Consider the following 15301-nt stretch of genomic DNA (forward strand, 5'->3'; position numbering starts at 1 on the left):
GTGGGAGGAGAATAGTGCCAACACTGGAATTCATCTGAACGTTCTTGGAGACCCGAACAGGGATCTCGCCAAGGCAAGATAAGGCAGCCAAGCGGGAAGCCGCATCCTGAGAAGGAGCAGCAACGACACGTGTACCGAGACGAGTGGGGTTGAAAGTAACACACGCATCCACGGAATCTACAAGATGCCGATGGAGGGAGAAATCGTCAGGAGGCGCAGAATCAAGAGGGAGGAGATCAAAGTATTTGGCCCATGAAGCAGGACCAAACAAGGCCTGATACGCATCAGCACGGGAAGGAATCGAGCGAGTGCGGTTGGGGCGCGAACGGCGTTGAGAACCCCTAGAGAGAGAGGGGTCAAAAGGCGCAGTAGTCACAACGAAAGACTTAGCCACACCAGGGGACGAAGTGGTCACCACCGGGGGCTGGAGGCTCGACCCAACCTCAGAGGAGGGAGGGGAGCTGGGGGAAGAAGACAGGACGGTCAAAGGAGGAGCAAGGTCGGGGCCCAACGCAGCGGGAGCTACAGAGCCTGGTCTTCCAATACAGGCCGACTCGGGGGCTTGGTCGCCCACCCCACGAGCCTGAGAGGGTACAACGGAAACATTCAACGACATAGAGACGAAAAGTAACAAATTCATCCACGAATGTGCCCCCAAACCCACCATGGAGCCACAATTAGAGGCAGGACACCCAACAGGAAGCTATCGCCGATCATGCCGGGGCCCCCTAGGGGTGCGTCGTGAGTATACGCCCCACAAACGCCACCTTAAGAACCGTCAGTCCGTCGAGATCAGGTTCAGCAACGAAAGGGGGATTGACAATAAAAGGTTCCCCTCGCTCGAGACGTCGGGTACTACAGTTCTACGGGTGCAAGAGTATGCCTCCTCAAGCACCCGGGCGTCAAAATAGAAGAAGTCCAAAGAAATAATCCAAAACAAGCAAAAGGTCGGCAGGAAACGACAAGCAGATAGGAGAAGAGGGGGGAGAAAAACGAAACATAAGGAAAAGGAAAAGCGATCCGGCACAATTGGAGAAGACAGCAGCAGGAGTGCAAGGCCAAAAAAAAGGACAGAGGACTGCCCAATGGAGCATCACACTCCGGCAGCCGTCCACCAAGCCCCCTCACGACGCCAACGGGCCTGAAGGGGAGGGGGTTGTTGTAGGGTAATAATATATATGACAATGCATTTTTATTGTGTACAAGAAAAAGAGACACTGGCGCAAATGCCTCGTGAAGGTCACCTCTTGCAACGCATCCAACGCACTGGGGTTGGTCCCATATAGTGCGTTGAATCGATGTTGTACTGTACTGTATATACGAAACTGCTATTATTTTGCGATGATAGTATCATAGAAGAGCCTGACTGTCATAAAGACTGTGTACAATGTTCAGATATCAGTGAACACAATGCTGGCCATGATGTTCACAGCACTAGGCAGGCAGCCACAGCACACTGCCATTGTTTGGTCAATGTAAGCATCTGGAAACGACAGTTCATGTGCCTTTACAAAATAAACACGTGGAAAGTTCTTCAGTTACAGGATTTAGTGACCAGGATTATGATAATAGCAGCACTGTGGCGAGAATTAGCAATGTGCGTAGTATGTTGGGAGAAGGATCCTTGCTGTGTGAGGTGATGGCGTCTGCGGGCTGGTGTACTCACATTGTTGTGCTTGCGGGGGTTGAGCTTTGGCTCTTGGTGGTCACTATGCTGTTTGGACACATCATACCAGCTCAGTGGTTCATTATAGTACACAAAAAAGAGCAGTCTCCATGGTGTAGTGGTAAGCCACTCGCCTGGCGTTCCGCGAGCGCTATGTCATGGGTTCGTATCCTGGCCGGGGAGGATTTACTGGGCGCAATTCCTTAACTGCAGCCTCTGTTTAACGCAACAGTAAAATGTGTACTTGGATGAAAAAACGGTTCTTCGCGGCAGGGGATCGTATTCCAGGGACCATAGGATTAAGGACTTGCCCGAAACGCTACGCGTACTAGTGGCTGTACAAGAATGTAACAACTCTTGTATAGATCTCCAAAAAAAAAAAAAATAATAATACACTAGTTTCTGGGCGAGCCCCAGAGGCGCCCTGAAAATATCTATACCGATTAAGTGCCATGCTACTAGAAGTCATCAGTCACAAAGTTCTTGTATGCCCATTGTTGAGCAGGAGTTGGAACCTGGCCCCAACAGAGAGGCACTTGGAGCAATGACCCATGAATACATTACATTTAAAGTTCGTCCTCTAGCCATCGACCAGGGAAGGCATCCAGAAAGGTTGGCGAATCGAAACAGATTACTGCCTGGTACTGCCTGCTTGAAAAATGAGACCAATACCCTCAAATCAAAAGAACTCGCCCAACAAAGAAAACTAACAAGCAAAACTTCATCTAACTAACCCTCCGCTCTCATCAGCTTCCCATCCAATGATGAGGAGGGGAGGGGGGAGCCTCACGTGCCAAAGAGGTCATGTAATATGCCAAAACTGAAAGGTCATGTAAATTTCAGGAGGTATATGAAAAGGGCTACGTGCAGGAGGTATATCTTGAAGTTATCTTAAGGCAGTTACACCAAAATTGTATATATACAATTAGCGCCACTCAAGGGTTAATAAACTCTTTTTTTTTTTTTTTCCCCCTGCAATCAGTATACTTTCTCCTATTTGTATCCCCATTACCCATCACCTGCTAGGATTAAATTCCAATACCCACAAATTTGACAATTGTACCATGAATCAATTGGTGTGAAGATTCTCCAACCACCTTCTGATTAACCCTTACAATTTTGTTTAAGATGCAGCTGCCCTCTGGATCTGGGATTCACAAATTGGGGTTCATGACAGGGGTACACATGAAAGGCTGGCTAAAATTGATTTGAAGGAAGAGAAAGAGCCACAGTTAGACGAGTCTCCATCAGATTGGTTTGCCCACAATATCTATCATTAATAGGATACAGGTCAATGGTCTGAAGACTCGGGGAGGACACGGCGAGCAAAAGTTTAGAAGCTCTCCACTAGATCATACCTCTAATATAATGAGTAAAAGAAGAGTAATGTACTTGTAAAGCAAATATTTATTTTCTTTGACATGAGCCTTACCTTGAGATGTATCGAAACTTTGACTTATTGAAGTACAATCCTTTTTCTCACACCAATTTGCTATATTTTTAGCAGGAGTGGCACAAGCAGTAGACTGATGTGCATACCCTTTTGCTCTGTAAAGGAGAAATTTCACAATAAATATCATCATCATCATTATGGGAAGGACCAACATACAAAAGTGATTATTATTATTCCACCGTGTGATGATAATGTTCATCATTACCTAAACAAATTTTAGATTAAGTTCAAATATTACTAAAATGCAGTATGACAAACTATTATAAAATTATTCCTGTCAATCAATAACTCAAAACTATATGCAGAAAAAAAATAGGATTGCATGTAAATAAATGCCAATTTCTGAGTGAGCCATGGAGCCTAAAACTATCACACAAATTCTGTGCCAAACTACTAGGTGCCATCAGTTGTGGAGCTCTATTGCCTACCAGGGACCACGAGCCAGAACCTGGCCTCCTCAGAGAAGCGCAGGGAGCAGTGGCATATGAACACACTACATTTAAAGTTACTCATAATTGCCATCACCAGGAAAGCACCTAGAAAGTTTGGAAAAACAAAAGACTACTAAATGATTAAAGATACCTCGGGCTCAAAACTGCCAAAATAACTCCCTCAACAATGAACACAAACAACAAAAATTTTGTGAAACTAGTAATGAGCTAGTTTGCCTCATATTTCCCCCTCGATTGGGGGAAGAAGAGAGGCAGGCCGGGTCACACTACCCTCAGTTCTATGATGATGGAACACACAGACTATGGAGAAGGGGTGGTGTCAGGGAGGTTATCTTGCGGTTATCTCGAGATGATTTCGGGGCTTAAGTGTCCCCGCGGCCCAGTCCTTAACCAGGCCTCCACCCCGAGGAAGCAGCCCATAGCAGCTGTCTAACTCCCAGGTACCTATTTATTGCTAGGTAACAGGGGCATCAGGGTGAAAGAAACATTTTGCCCATTTGTCTCCGCCTCCACTAGGGACCGAACCCAGAACCTCAGGACTATGAATCTGAAGCGCTGTCCACCCAGCTGTCAGGCACCCAGACTTCACCGAAAATGCGTCATTTTACTTTTTTGAGCGTCCAGGCTTCGCCGAAAAATTGGCATTTCATTACATTCAACGCTGGGTTCTTTGGGGAGAGACAATTGAGGCTCCCTGAAGCTAACTGCCAATGGAGGACAAAACAGGGCCATTACCATGGAAGAGGCAGCATGCACCGCAAGTATCAAAGCCACATAAGGCCTCTGAGGACTAGGAACGTTCACAAGATACCCGACTGCCAACACCCTGTTCCACCTCCAAAACGCCCACACCTGAATATCGGCCCAAGACATTAGCAAACATTGCCATCAAAGCAGCATACTTCTGGACATCATGGGCATGAAGGTAGACAGCAGGACCCAGAATCATAAAGTAGTTATGCAAGTACAGTACTTACCAATGTGTACATCTTTCCTCAATCTTTGATAGCTTTGGTTACATTTATTAAAGTGTTTATCAAGCATGAAAACTTCCCAATCACCTGTTGCTATTGTTATAAACAGCCTCCTCGTGCTTTGGAGCTCATTAACTTAAATAATTGTAAACAAAGCCGCCAAAGATTGAAAAAAGAGAGGGTCCAGGCTGGTTAGATTTAATTACACCACAGATGACCTGAGAAATACGAGCCCTGGAACTGGGAACCTGGATCAACTCACGAGTCCACCAAAACACAAATTGGTGGCATGAAGGACAAAGACAAAGCGCATGATGCACCCCTAGGCAAACCAACCAAACATTCACGACCAAAGGACCCCTCCGGAGACCCCCCTGACTCATTCTTAGTCAGAGAAGCAGCAGAAGGCTGCACACAAAGCACCCACCAGGGCCAAAAGAACAAAACCTTCAGTGCCAGTGAAAAGCATGAAGCTCACCCACGTGACAACCAAAGGTCAAAGAAAGCAAAAAAACAGCCTTCAAGAAAAAATCACAGACTGAAGGGGACACCATAAAGTGAGCAGAAAAGAGAAAAGAACCCAGTCCAGAGACCAGGCAGGGTTAGGCAGTGAATGAGCAGGCTGGAGGTAAAATAAAGAGCGAGAAAGTTTGCAAAACAGGGCTAAAGATATCAATCCCGAGCACAAGCTGAAGCAGCTCTGCCAATATTGCATAAGAGGCGACAGTATTTGGCAAAAAGACGCTGATCAAGAAACAGCCAAGGACAAAATAACCCGCTCAGAAACCAAAGGATAATGACAAAAAGACCGCCAAGAGAATTCATAGTCATTGACAAGACCGCAGGCGAGACACAAACCTGATAACCATACATATGGTGATAAATATAAGTTTGGCAAAGCCAGAGGAAGGAATCGGCATTAACTGTCCATTCCGTGGAAAGAGGAAGGAACCAAGACAGACTGTCAGCCAGGATGCTGGACACTCCATGGACGTGAACGGCACAGAGCCAAAAATTCAGCAGACGAGCCACTTGAAGAGACCAGCCCCCAAAAAGCAAAGGACCGAAAAGATCCCCCTGATTGAGACAATGAACAATGTCAAAACAGTCAGAGTGGAGTCGGATGACCGAGGCCTGAGGAATCTGAACTCTGCACAGCACGTGCCACACAGCCGCTAGTGTGGCACTCGTGTACAGTACTCACTGTGCACGAGTACACAACTCGTGCACCGTACTGTACGCCTAACAAAGAGAAGGATCCCAATGATCTTGGTCGAACTGGTAAGTGCTGGTCACAAAGCTCCAACCGGCAGCCAAGGCATCCATGTAAACATCAAGCGAGGTTGGAGGAAGCTGCCAGGAAAACGAACCCCCCAAAAACTCGAAGAAGCAGCTGGGGATCCAGCAAGCGGTGCAGGGCGCCCAGAGTCTGCACCCAGCGATCACTAAGAGGTGAAAGGGGATGCCGCAAAGGAACCAGAAAAGCCCCTGAAGCCAAACCCTGCTCAATGGATAAACCAGAAGGGCAAAGTTCAGACTCTCACACAGCTGCTCAAGGAAAAACAGGTAGATAGGCTGGCAGGACAGGAGGCAGGCAACTTGTGGTTAGATGGTTACTAACAATAAGGCTGGGGTTTCCCTGTAGACACCACAGAGAAACTGTTAAAGAAAGCAGCATGGTAGTGCGAGACGTATATCTACGGAAGTACTTTGGGGCTTTGGGCTGGATTGGTGACTGGATCATCATTTAACCCTTCCACCAGAACTGGAAATGCAGCAACAGGAACAACTACCCCTCGAAAAAAAACAAACAAATTCCAGTTGTTATGAACAGAATGAAAGTTATGAATGTAAATGCACAAAGAATTACAAATAAAGAGATATACCTTTACAGAAATAGAGTGAAAGAACAATCACACATTATAGCAATAACAGAAATTAAACATAAGTGCAATAGGAATTTAAACGTTCCCATGACGATATTAAGTACTATGGAAAAATATGGGTGAATAGAATGGAAGGTGGTGTAGCCCTGTTGCTACAGGGCTACACTGGAGTTTCTGTGGAGAGTCCAGTCGGTTTCCTGAAGCTATCCGAATTGCTATAGTGCTATATTGGTTTGAGGTCGTCAGTCACAGGAGTCCATTTGCCTACTGAGGACTATGAGCCAGAACCTGTACCCCCTCAGAGGCACAGGGAGCAATGACCTATGAGCACTTTACATTTAAAGTATAGTATGTCATAATTGCTGGCACCCAGATAGGAGAGAGATAGATAGGAGAGAGGAAACAGACCACAATCTTGTGAAAATTGCGACCTGCGGTTGACACAGTTTGCGTTACTTCCTTTGGGTACACACTATACTTTGTACTTTATTTTACCTCCAATGCAGAGGCAGATATTTTTATCTGACTGCCAGTTTGTTTGCTGTGTGTCTTCGGGGTGTTATGGTTTTTCAGTTCTGGCATTTTATTCCTTTTGTGAATGGAGGTCTGCCTAGCTTCTTATTAGGCTAGTCTAGGTTGTGATAATGGTCCTCCTCTGTTGCCCCTGAGGTTTTACACCAGCTACTGGTGGTCAGTTGGCCTGCTATCTGACAGTTCTACTGACTTTGTAGGCCCCAGTGCCTGGGTTTCCCATAGGCCTGATTTGCCCTATGGGCCCTGGAAAACCCCTGTGGGCTTGGTGGTTCCATAGATACTTCTTCTGAATCCACTCTCGCCCTGTACGAAGTCGAAAGTTGTTTGTCGCCTCTGCCTTGGGGAGAAGATCATCCATACTGCCTGTTGGGTTGGGGACACCATCGACCCAGTCTTGCAGGACTTGTTTCTCACTTGCGCTTCAATTTACTTATCATTTATCTGATGATCTCGGGTAACAGGCAGCAGCCTTGTTGCATGCTAGATTCTCCTCCTAGCAACAGGTCTGGTTGGTTGCCCAGTTGGAGGCCCCAGAGCTGCTTAGCTTGGGTTTTAGGGACCAGGATTTGAGGGGGTGGGTCGCTTCAACATTGGTTCTTTCCGCAACCACGTTTCTTATCTAGGTGGGCATGGTGTGCCCTGCTTGTCCCCCCCCCCCACTCCCAAGCTTCCGGCTCCCAAAAATACAAGGGTTACGGAGTCAAGGCGGGGTTTAGCTCGGGATAAGGCTCCGGTGGCTCCCCCTTCCGATTCAGGTGCAGAGGTGGTTGAGCCCATTTCCCGCTGGGGCTTCTCTATCGACCCAGCAAACTCCCTTCATGGAAGCCTTTTCCCTGGACTTTTTTTCGTTATAGGTGGTGGGCCTGGATGAGGGCTCTGCCCAGGGGCCTTTGTCAGGGGTTTCCGGGGCTTGGGAAAGTTCACTTGGGCTCTTGGGCTCCTTTTAACCCTGCTTGGGCCGTTGTGTCCGTTGGACAGGGGTTGTTGCTGCAGGAGTTTTTTTTTTGTCCCATCCTTTCCTTTATGAATTCATATTACTGTATTTGCCGGCATGATTTATGCACCCTTGCGTCTGACACATCCATCTTTTCCTTGAAATGTTTTATTCTGAATAAAAAAAAAATAAATAAAAATACTATTTTCTTGTGTTTCATCATACTTTATTGAAAATTAATGTGGTTTTGGTACCCCTGCTCTTCCCTCCTCTCAGATCAGCAGTTTCGTTGTTTATACTTATGGCACGAGTATTGCTATAGGTTGTGAAACTTGGATTTCTTGTTGTGATGTTTTGAGTTGCCAAGACTGGCCGCCAGGGCAGCGCACTCTGTTGTGGTGCACCATCCCGTGGGTATGGTTTGTTGTCATCCATTCCTTGCCATTTGGTTGCCGAGCAGTTGAAAGTTTATAATGCCTTTCCAAATTTTTGGGGCACTTTTCATTTAGTTAATGAACCATTGTTTTTAGTGGTAACTCGGTCGATCGTTCCCTTATGTATGACATGTCTCAGGTGTGGGTTATGTCTCCTATGAAATGGGTGGGGAGGTACATGAATTGGTGAGCTTCCCTCAGCTCTACCAATGAGTCGTCAGTAGTTTTGGTAAGTTTGTATTCATCTTGTTGTCCTCTTCTAGTTGTCGTTGTGGAGTTTGCGCTTCGGCTCTTTGAGCCTGTCTCTCGCCCGTCATTTTATTGGTGTACACATTCGTGAGCTTCTCGAGCTCTTTCATCTCTACGTTTGATCTTGTGTAAGGCATCAGCCTCCACTACCTCATTGCCTCTTACAATCCATTACCTTACTACTCTGCCACTGAAAAAATTCTTTCTGATATGTCTGTGGCTCCTTTGGGTACTCAGCTTCCACTCGTGTTCCATTATGAGTGTATCAACCGAGTTGATCCATACCTCTTTGTACCCTGTCCGTTCCCCTGAGGATTTGTGGGCGATGGTCATATCTCCCGTGTTCCAGGGCCTGTCTTGTCTGCTGTACAAGATAGTGGTACTTCTGTGTAGTATTCCCTCAGTCTTGTGGTTCACAGACTGGTCATTCGGCTTGATTTCAACTTTGTGTTTTTCGTGACAAGGTTTTCGGTAACAATTTGACTCATTTTCATTATACTGTATTTTTATTGGCAACGATTTTGTGCCTAAGCAACCTTGCCCTGTATACTCATCTCGGTATCCCGTTTGTGACGCGAGGCAAATTTTTATATATGTACAGTAAATACATAAAAAAAAAGGCTTTTTGGAGGTTTTCTGCCTCTCTGCTTACCCCTGCAGAGGTTCGGGAGGCCCTTGGTGTGTACCTCCTGCGAGACCTAGTTTACACCTCTGTATTGGATCTGGTTTTGTTTGAGTTCGGTTCCTCTTCCCCTGATCGGGTGCAATCTGAGGTTCCGGTGTCTTGCTGCCTGCCACGATGGCTGGTTGGTGTCTGCTAGCTAGGGTTTTGGTTCTTTTTCAGCTTGCCGGCTTCGTTTTCCTGGTACCATGGTGGAAGTCTCGGTTTGTTCTGTCCCGGGTTTGGACTTGGCTAGGCCTAGTGTGTGGTTCTCGGACTGCGTCCATTTCTCTCCCTCCGGCGGCCTTGCTCGTGTTGCAGTCCTGCCTTCAGCTATTTTCGAGGGAAATCGGGTCACTCTGCAATTGCTTAAGCAGCTGTGCAGGAGCCTGAACATTGCTCTGCTGGTTTTCTGCTGGGCAGGGTTTGGCTCAGAGGCTGTTCTGGTATCTTTGGAGTGATCTCTTTCAGTGCTCTCCCATTCGCTGGGTTCGTTCTCCGGTGTCCTTGCACTGGTTACTGCGTCACTAGCTTCCTCTTCGGGGTTTCGGGATTTGGTTTCCTCGAGGCTTGTTGTTCCGGCTCCATTCTGACTCCCCCCCCCCCACAGCTCCCCTGTGGTTCAATTTTCCAAAGGGAATGGTGAGAGCGAGCGTGCGTCTGTAATTACCTAAGTGTAGTTACAGGATGAGAGCTACGCTCGTGGTGTCCTGTTTTCCCAGCACTCTGTCATATAACGCTTTGAAACTACTGACGGTCTTGGCCTCCACCACCTTCTCACCTAACTTTACCTTCGTGTCACTGATTCTGAGGTGGTGGATGCCTCACAGGTTGATTCCTTTTCCTTGGGTTTCCTGTTCCAAGGTTCATCTTTCTCAGGTCGTCTTCATTGTCAAGTCTAGCCAGCCTGCGGACTGCCTTCTTATCCTTGAGAGCCGTAAGTATGCTGCTCTCTCAATTGTCTTTGCTACTATGTCCTGGGCTGAAAATCGAGCACAGGGGTTCTGGAGGTCAAATAGGTACTTTGGTCAATGTTCCCCGGGCCTTGGTGCCCATGTGGCTTTGAGTCCGTTTTCTAGGTCGACGGTCTCACCTTCACTATGATGCCTGTGGTGCTCCCTCATCCCTGGAAAATGCATTTTTCTTCCTTCTATGTGGGTATTTAACTTCAGGAAGCCCCAGGGGTCTCCCCCAGAAAACAAGCGTTGACAGTAATAAAATGTCAAATTTTGGGCGAGCCCCAATAGCTTCCAGATACCCTCCCTCCCTCATGGAGTCAGGCTTCTGCATCATCTGGTGAATTGATGGCGGTGCAAGTGCCATCTCTTCGCCATGGCCTGCCCTCCTCATCCCTCCCAAACAAAAGGGTAAGGTGGGGCGAACAAGCAAGTGCTGGGTTATAACATTTTCAATCGTTTGTTTAAATAGTTTAGGAGAGTTCTATGGCTGTTTTCGAGTTTCAGGTTTCTCAAGCAGCCAGCTATGGTTGGTTTTGTCTCGCTGACTTTCTGGGTACTTCCCTTGGTGGTGGCATAAATGAGTAACTTAATATATAAATACCATAGTTCCCTGTGGAGTTTATATATTAAAAGGGGTTCAGGTTCTGGTGCTGTGTCCCTGGTAGGCCAAAGAACTCCACAACTGATGGGACCTACATCAAAGATGTTAACTTCAGGAAGCCACGAGTGCACAACCCAGAAATTGGTGATCCATTACATTCAACACTTATTTTTTATAACAAGTCCCCCATATTGACTGACTGACTTCCAATCCCTTGGGTTGGTATGTGTAGAGCTCTGTAAATATTTTCTGAATACTCTTGCAAGAAGTGCCGGAGCAACCAGGCTGCAGTGGATATGTAGGCCTGCGGGCCATTCCAAGCAACAGCCTGTTAGACCAAGTTATCACAAGTCGAGCCTGGCCTCAGGCCGGGCTTGGGGAGTAGAAGAATTCCCAGAATCCTCTCCTGGTATGCTCCAGGTATACTTAATGATATACTGGATCTGTACCCAAAAGTTTCTATAGAATGCTACATTTATGTAATATATGTGATGTAATTATAACTTTGGCTTGAAAAAGCACTTTAATCACCTTCTTTGGCTGAATGCACTCATATGTATGAAAGATACTGGAATCCCAGGTCCCAAATTTGCACAGTAAAACAAACAAACAAACAAACAGGAGTGAACAGTATGTTAGGAAATGCATAATTAACCAGTGAAGAGTGGAGTGTCACAGACACAATCAGAGAACACTAAGAACATCAGCGGTTACAACAATTACAGTAGTGGACTTTTGGAAGCAGCCAGCTGTGGTTTGTTTTGTCTTGCTGACTTTCTGGGTGCTTCTTGGTAGTGGTGGCATAAATAACTTAATATAGAAATGTCACAATTCCCTGCGCCTCGGTGAGGGGACCAGGTTCTTGCACCGTGTCCCTGGTTGGCTAGAGAATTTTGCAATTAATGGCACCTACACCGGAGACAGTAGCGTCAGGGAGCCACAGGGGGCTCCCCAAGAAAAGTAACATGGCTTGTTTCAGTCAGAATCATATTCTACAATTAAAGAATTAAGGAGGCATCAGGTTGTCAGAGTCAAAGTTGTTCAATGTCAACCAATATTATTTGACTAGTTGTATATGAAAAGTGCTTTAATTGTCCCAAGTTTCAGTACTGCAGCATAAATAGAAAGGGAGATTTTTTTTGTTTTTGTTTTTTTTTCAACGTTTTTACACATTTTCAAGTCCACACTTCAGAACACACGTTTCAGATATAATTATTCTGTGACACTTTTCTGACACATTACCATATAATAAAGGACCTTGAGATATAGAATTTCCAAAACATCTTTAGTTTTCCTAATACAAATGTTCAAAGTTCCCAAAATGTTTTTTGCAAATATGGCATGTTTATTGCTATTATAAAATTAATAAATGAACTTAGAGAAAAATGAAAACTCTCCAATGTAGAGACATGCCCTCCACATATACTGTGTAAGTTTCATGTAAATTGAATAAAAAATGAATCAGTTTTGTAAACGTTTGTGTCAATTGAAAAAAAAAAACAGAAATGAATGAAGTCTAAGGTTCTAAAATCTGTGGCTGAAGTTGACATCAACCCATTTTCTCCAAAATTGGCGTCCTTACAGATAGGCTTACGTACAGTCAGGTGTGTAAGTTTGATGCAAATCGCCCGAAAAAAAAAAAAAAAAAAAAAAAAAAAAGTTTTTTTTCTTAAATTTTCTTTTTCAATTAAACTAATTATAATATTTGTTTAATATATACTATTGTGATAGCAAAGAGTCGTAGCTATGATTTCAGTTGACACTTTTGATTGATAATCGATTTTGACCATTTTGGCATAATTTTCACAACTACTTCAATATTTTTTTTCTCCCTTCCTATTTATGCTACGATGCTGAAACTTGGACCAGATGAAACACTTTTCATATAGAACTTGTCAAAAAAGTTTGATTGAAATCGAACGAGTTTTCATTTGTTGCGTTTTTAGGGCAAATTGGAATCTGAGGCCCCCTTAAGTTAGATCCCCACACCTCTAATGAGAATGAAAGTCTAATCCCTTAATTGGAGGAACAAAACTTCCAGCTAACAGTTACAACTATTTATTCACATGGCTAACATTACATTAATTAAACATCTGGGATTTCAGAGAGGCAGGATGACAAAGTTACAGTGATAACCAACAATGTGGCAAAAGCCACATTGTCACCAATCACTTAGGTAAAACTCCTGGTCATTATAAAGTAGAGTACATACAAGTTAATCTAACTCACATAACTAGACTCCAGGTAACAGAAATGACCGGATTTCAACAAGGGCATAAAACAGACCTGGTGGAGCTAATGAAAATGACTAAACCCCTGTGTATGACCTTTGGTCTTCTGTATAAACATTACATGATAAGAATGGAAAAACCAGTGGCTACTATTTAATACAAAAAGAGAGGTACTCAGCCAGTAATAACTCATTAGCTCCATACACACTGCAATTGGTCCAGTCAACAAAAGAGCAATGTGGGACAGTTGCTGCTACAAAAGAAATCGTACTGTAATCACTATTGTACCCAACACCTCCCAACACCACCATTAATTTATTATTATGATCTATATCTATATCTATCAAGAAGTCAACACCAGCAATCAACAGCCAATTAATGCACAACTATATTCTACCCACTTCAAGACTCCGCACCAATATAGAAGCATCAAGAAATATGGGTCAATAGGCCCTTTGCAGTTACTTCCATTCTTCCCTTTAATTTATCCAATTTATACCCAATGAACCGTGTTCTGTCTTGTGTTGAAAGTTTTGTTCACCTCATCCAAAACTGTAGTAACATATATACCTGCATTTGGGTGAGGTGATAAGATAAAAGCTGTTGAAATGATAGCATAGTATAACTGTGTTTAGTGTTTGCAGGTTATAGTTGTGTGTGTGTAAACTAAAGTCTTTGAAAATGTAATAAGTTATTACGAAATGTGTTCAAGTGTCAGACTAGAAATAAAAATGAATTTTGGAAAATTGATTTTTCAATTACCATCGACAGTGAAAAGAAACATAAGAAATATTGAGAAAATTCGTGTTAGAATTATTAATCTTACTTTTTCGGTCATATTTAATAACATGTTTACAAGAAAGACTGCTACCAAAATATACTAATATATATATATATAATATAACAATTGATTACAAACTATAGATTCTGACTTATACATATAAATATGTATATACAGTGGTACCTTGGAATACGAGTGTTCCTGAATACGAGTTTTTTGGAATACGAGCAGGATTTGCTCGGAAAATGTGCCTCGGAAGGCGAGTTTGTTGATACACGTACAGGCCGACCTAGTGTGTGGTGGTACGGCGATCGTCGCCCCTCACCCCTCAGTTTACCAGTGCCTCGTGCCCAGTGACTATCCCACGTCAATTCTTCACTCGAATTTTGTGTTCTGATGGATTTTTAGTCATTTGACCATAAAAGTTGTTATTATATATCTCACCATGGGTCCCAAGAAAGCCAGTGGTAAGGATCAAGGCAAGAAAGCTCACGTGAGGATGACAATAGAGGAGAAACAAGAGATTATTCGGAAGCATAAAAATGGCACACGTGTTATTGAACTTTGTAGGCAGTACAACAAAGCCACGTCAACAATATGCACTATACTCAGCAAGAAAAAGGACAATATGAGTGCTAAAGTGGCAAAACGCGTAAGAACAATCACGAAACAAACACCACAAATACTGGAAGAAGTGGAAAAGTTGTTATTAATTTGGATACACGACAAGGAGATATAGGGTGATAGTGTTTCGGAGGCCATCATTTGTGAGAAAGCCAGGGTATTGCACGAAGACCTTGTAAAGAATACCCCTGCAACGAGTGATGCAGATACGAAAAGAGTTTAAGGCAAGCAGGGGCTGGTTTGAAAAATTTAGGAGGAGAGGTGGTATCCATAGTGTTACAAGGCATGGGAAGGCAGCCAGCTCAGACAAACCAGCGGCTGGACGATTTATTGAGGAATTTAAAGAGTTTGCAGAGGCTGAGGGATACCTACTGCAACAAGTGTTTAATTGTGACGAAACAGGACTGTTTTGGAAATGATTGCCTAAGAGGACATACTTAGGCAATCCTTAGGAAAACTTAGGAAAAATCCTTGCCCGGACATAAGCCTACGAAAGATAGGTTTACGCTTGTGCTGTGTTCAAATGCGAGTGGCGATTTGAAAATTAAACCCTTGCTAATGTATCATTCTGAAAATCCAAGGGTTTTCAAACAGCAGAAAGTGCAGACTTTGAGGGGTTTGAGCCTGTAAATGATGCGCTTATTGTTGACGAAATTGTTACTCTGGGCCGGCAAATGGGCTTGGAATTGGATGGTGATGATGTTGAGGAGTTGGTGGAAGAACAACGAAGAACTGACCACCGAAGAACTCCAAGCCCTTCAAAAGGAACAGCAAGATGACCCAGCTGAGGATGTTTCTCCAGTGGAGGAGGATGAGGCAGTAGCGAATGTCCCTTCTGCACAAATTAAGGTGTCAGATGTGG

The 15301-nt window shown here is 44.4% G+C and overlaps 1 protein-coding gene across 2 annotated transcripts in view; it reads right to left on the reverse strand.

Annotated features, from left to right (window-relative positions):
- The window catches only part of LOC123754121 (uncharacterized), a 75080-nt gene that overhangs the window by 14199 nt on the left and 45580 nt on the right, over window positions 1-15301 (reverse strand). For both annotated transcript variants that reach the window (XM_045736317.2, XM_045736319.2), the window contains one exon: window positions 3099-3214. In XM_045736317.2, coding sequence (XP_045592273.2) covers window positions 3099-3214 — 116 coding nt within the window. The remainder of the gene's footprint in view (window positions 1-3098; window positions 3215-15301) is intronic.

The sequence above is a fragment of the Procambarus clarkii genome, chromosome 6, assembly GCF_040958095.1.
Source record: "Procambarus clarkii isolate CNS0578487 chromosome 6, FALCON_Pclarkii_2.0, whole genome shotgun sequence".
Classification (NCBI taxonomy): domain Eukaryota; kingdom Metazoa; phylum Arthropoda; class Malacostraca; order Decapoda; family Cambaridae; genus Procambarus; species Procambarus clarkii.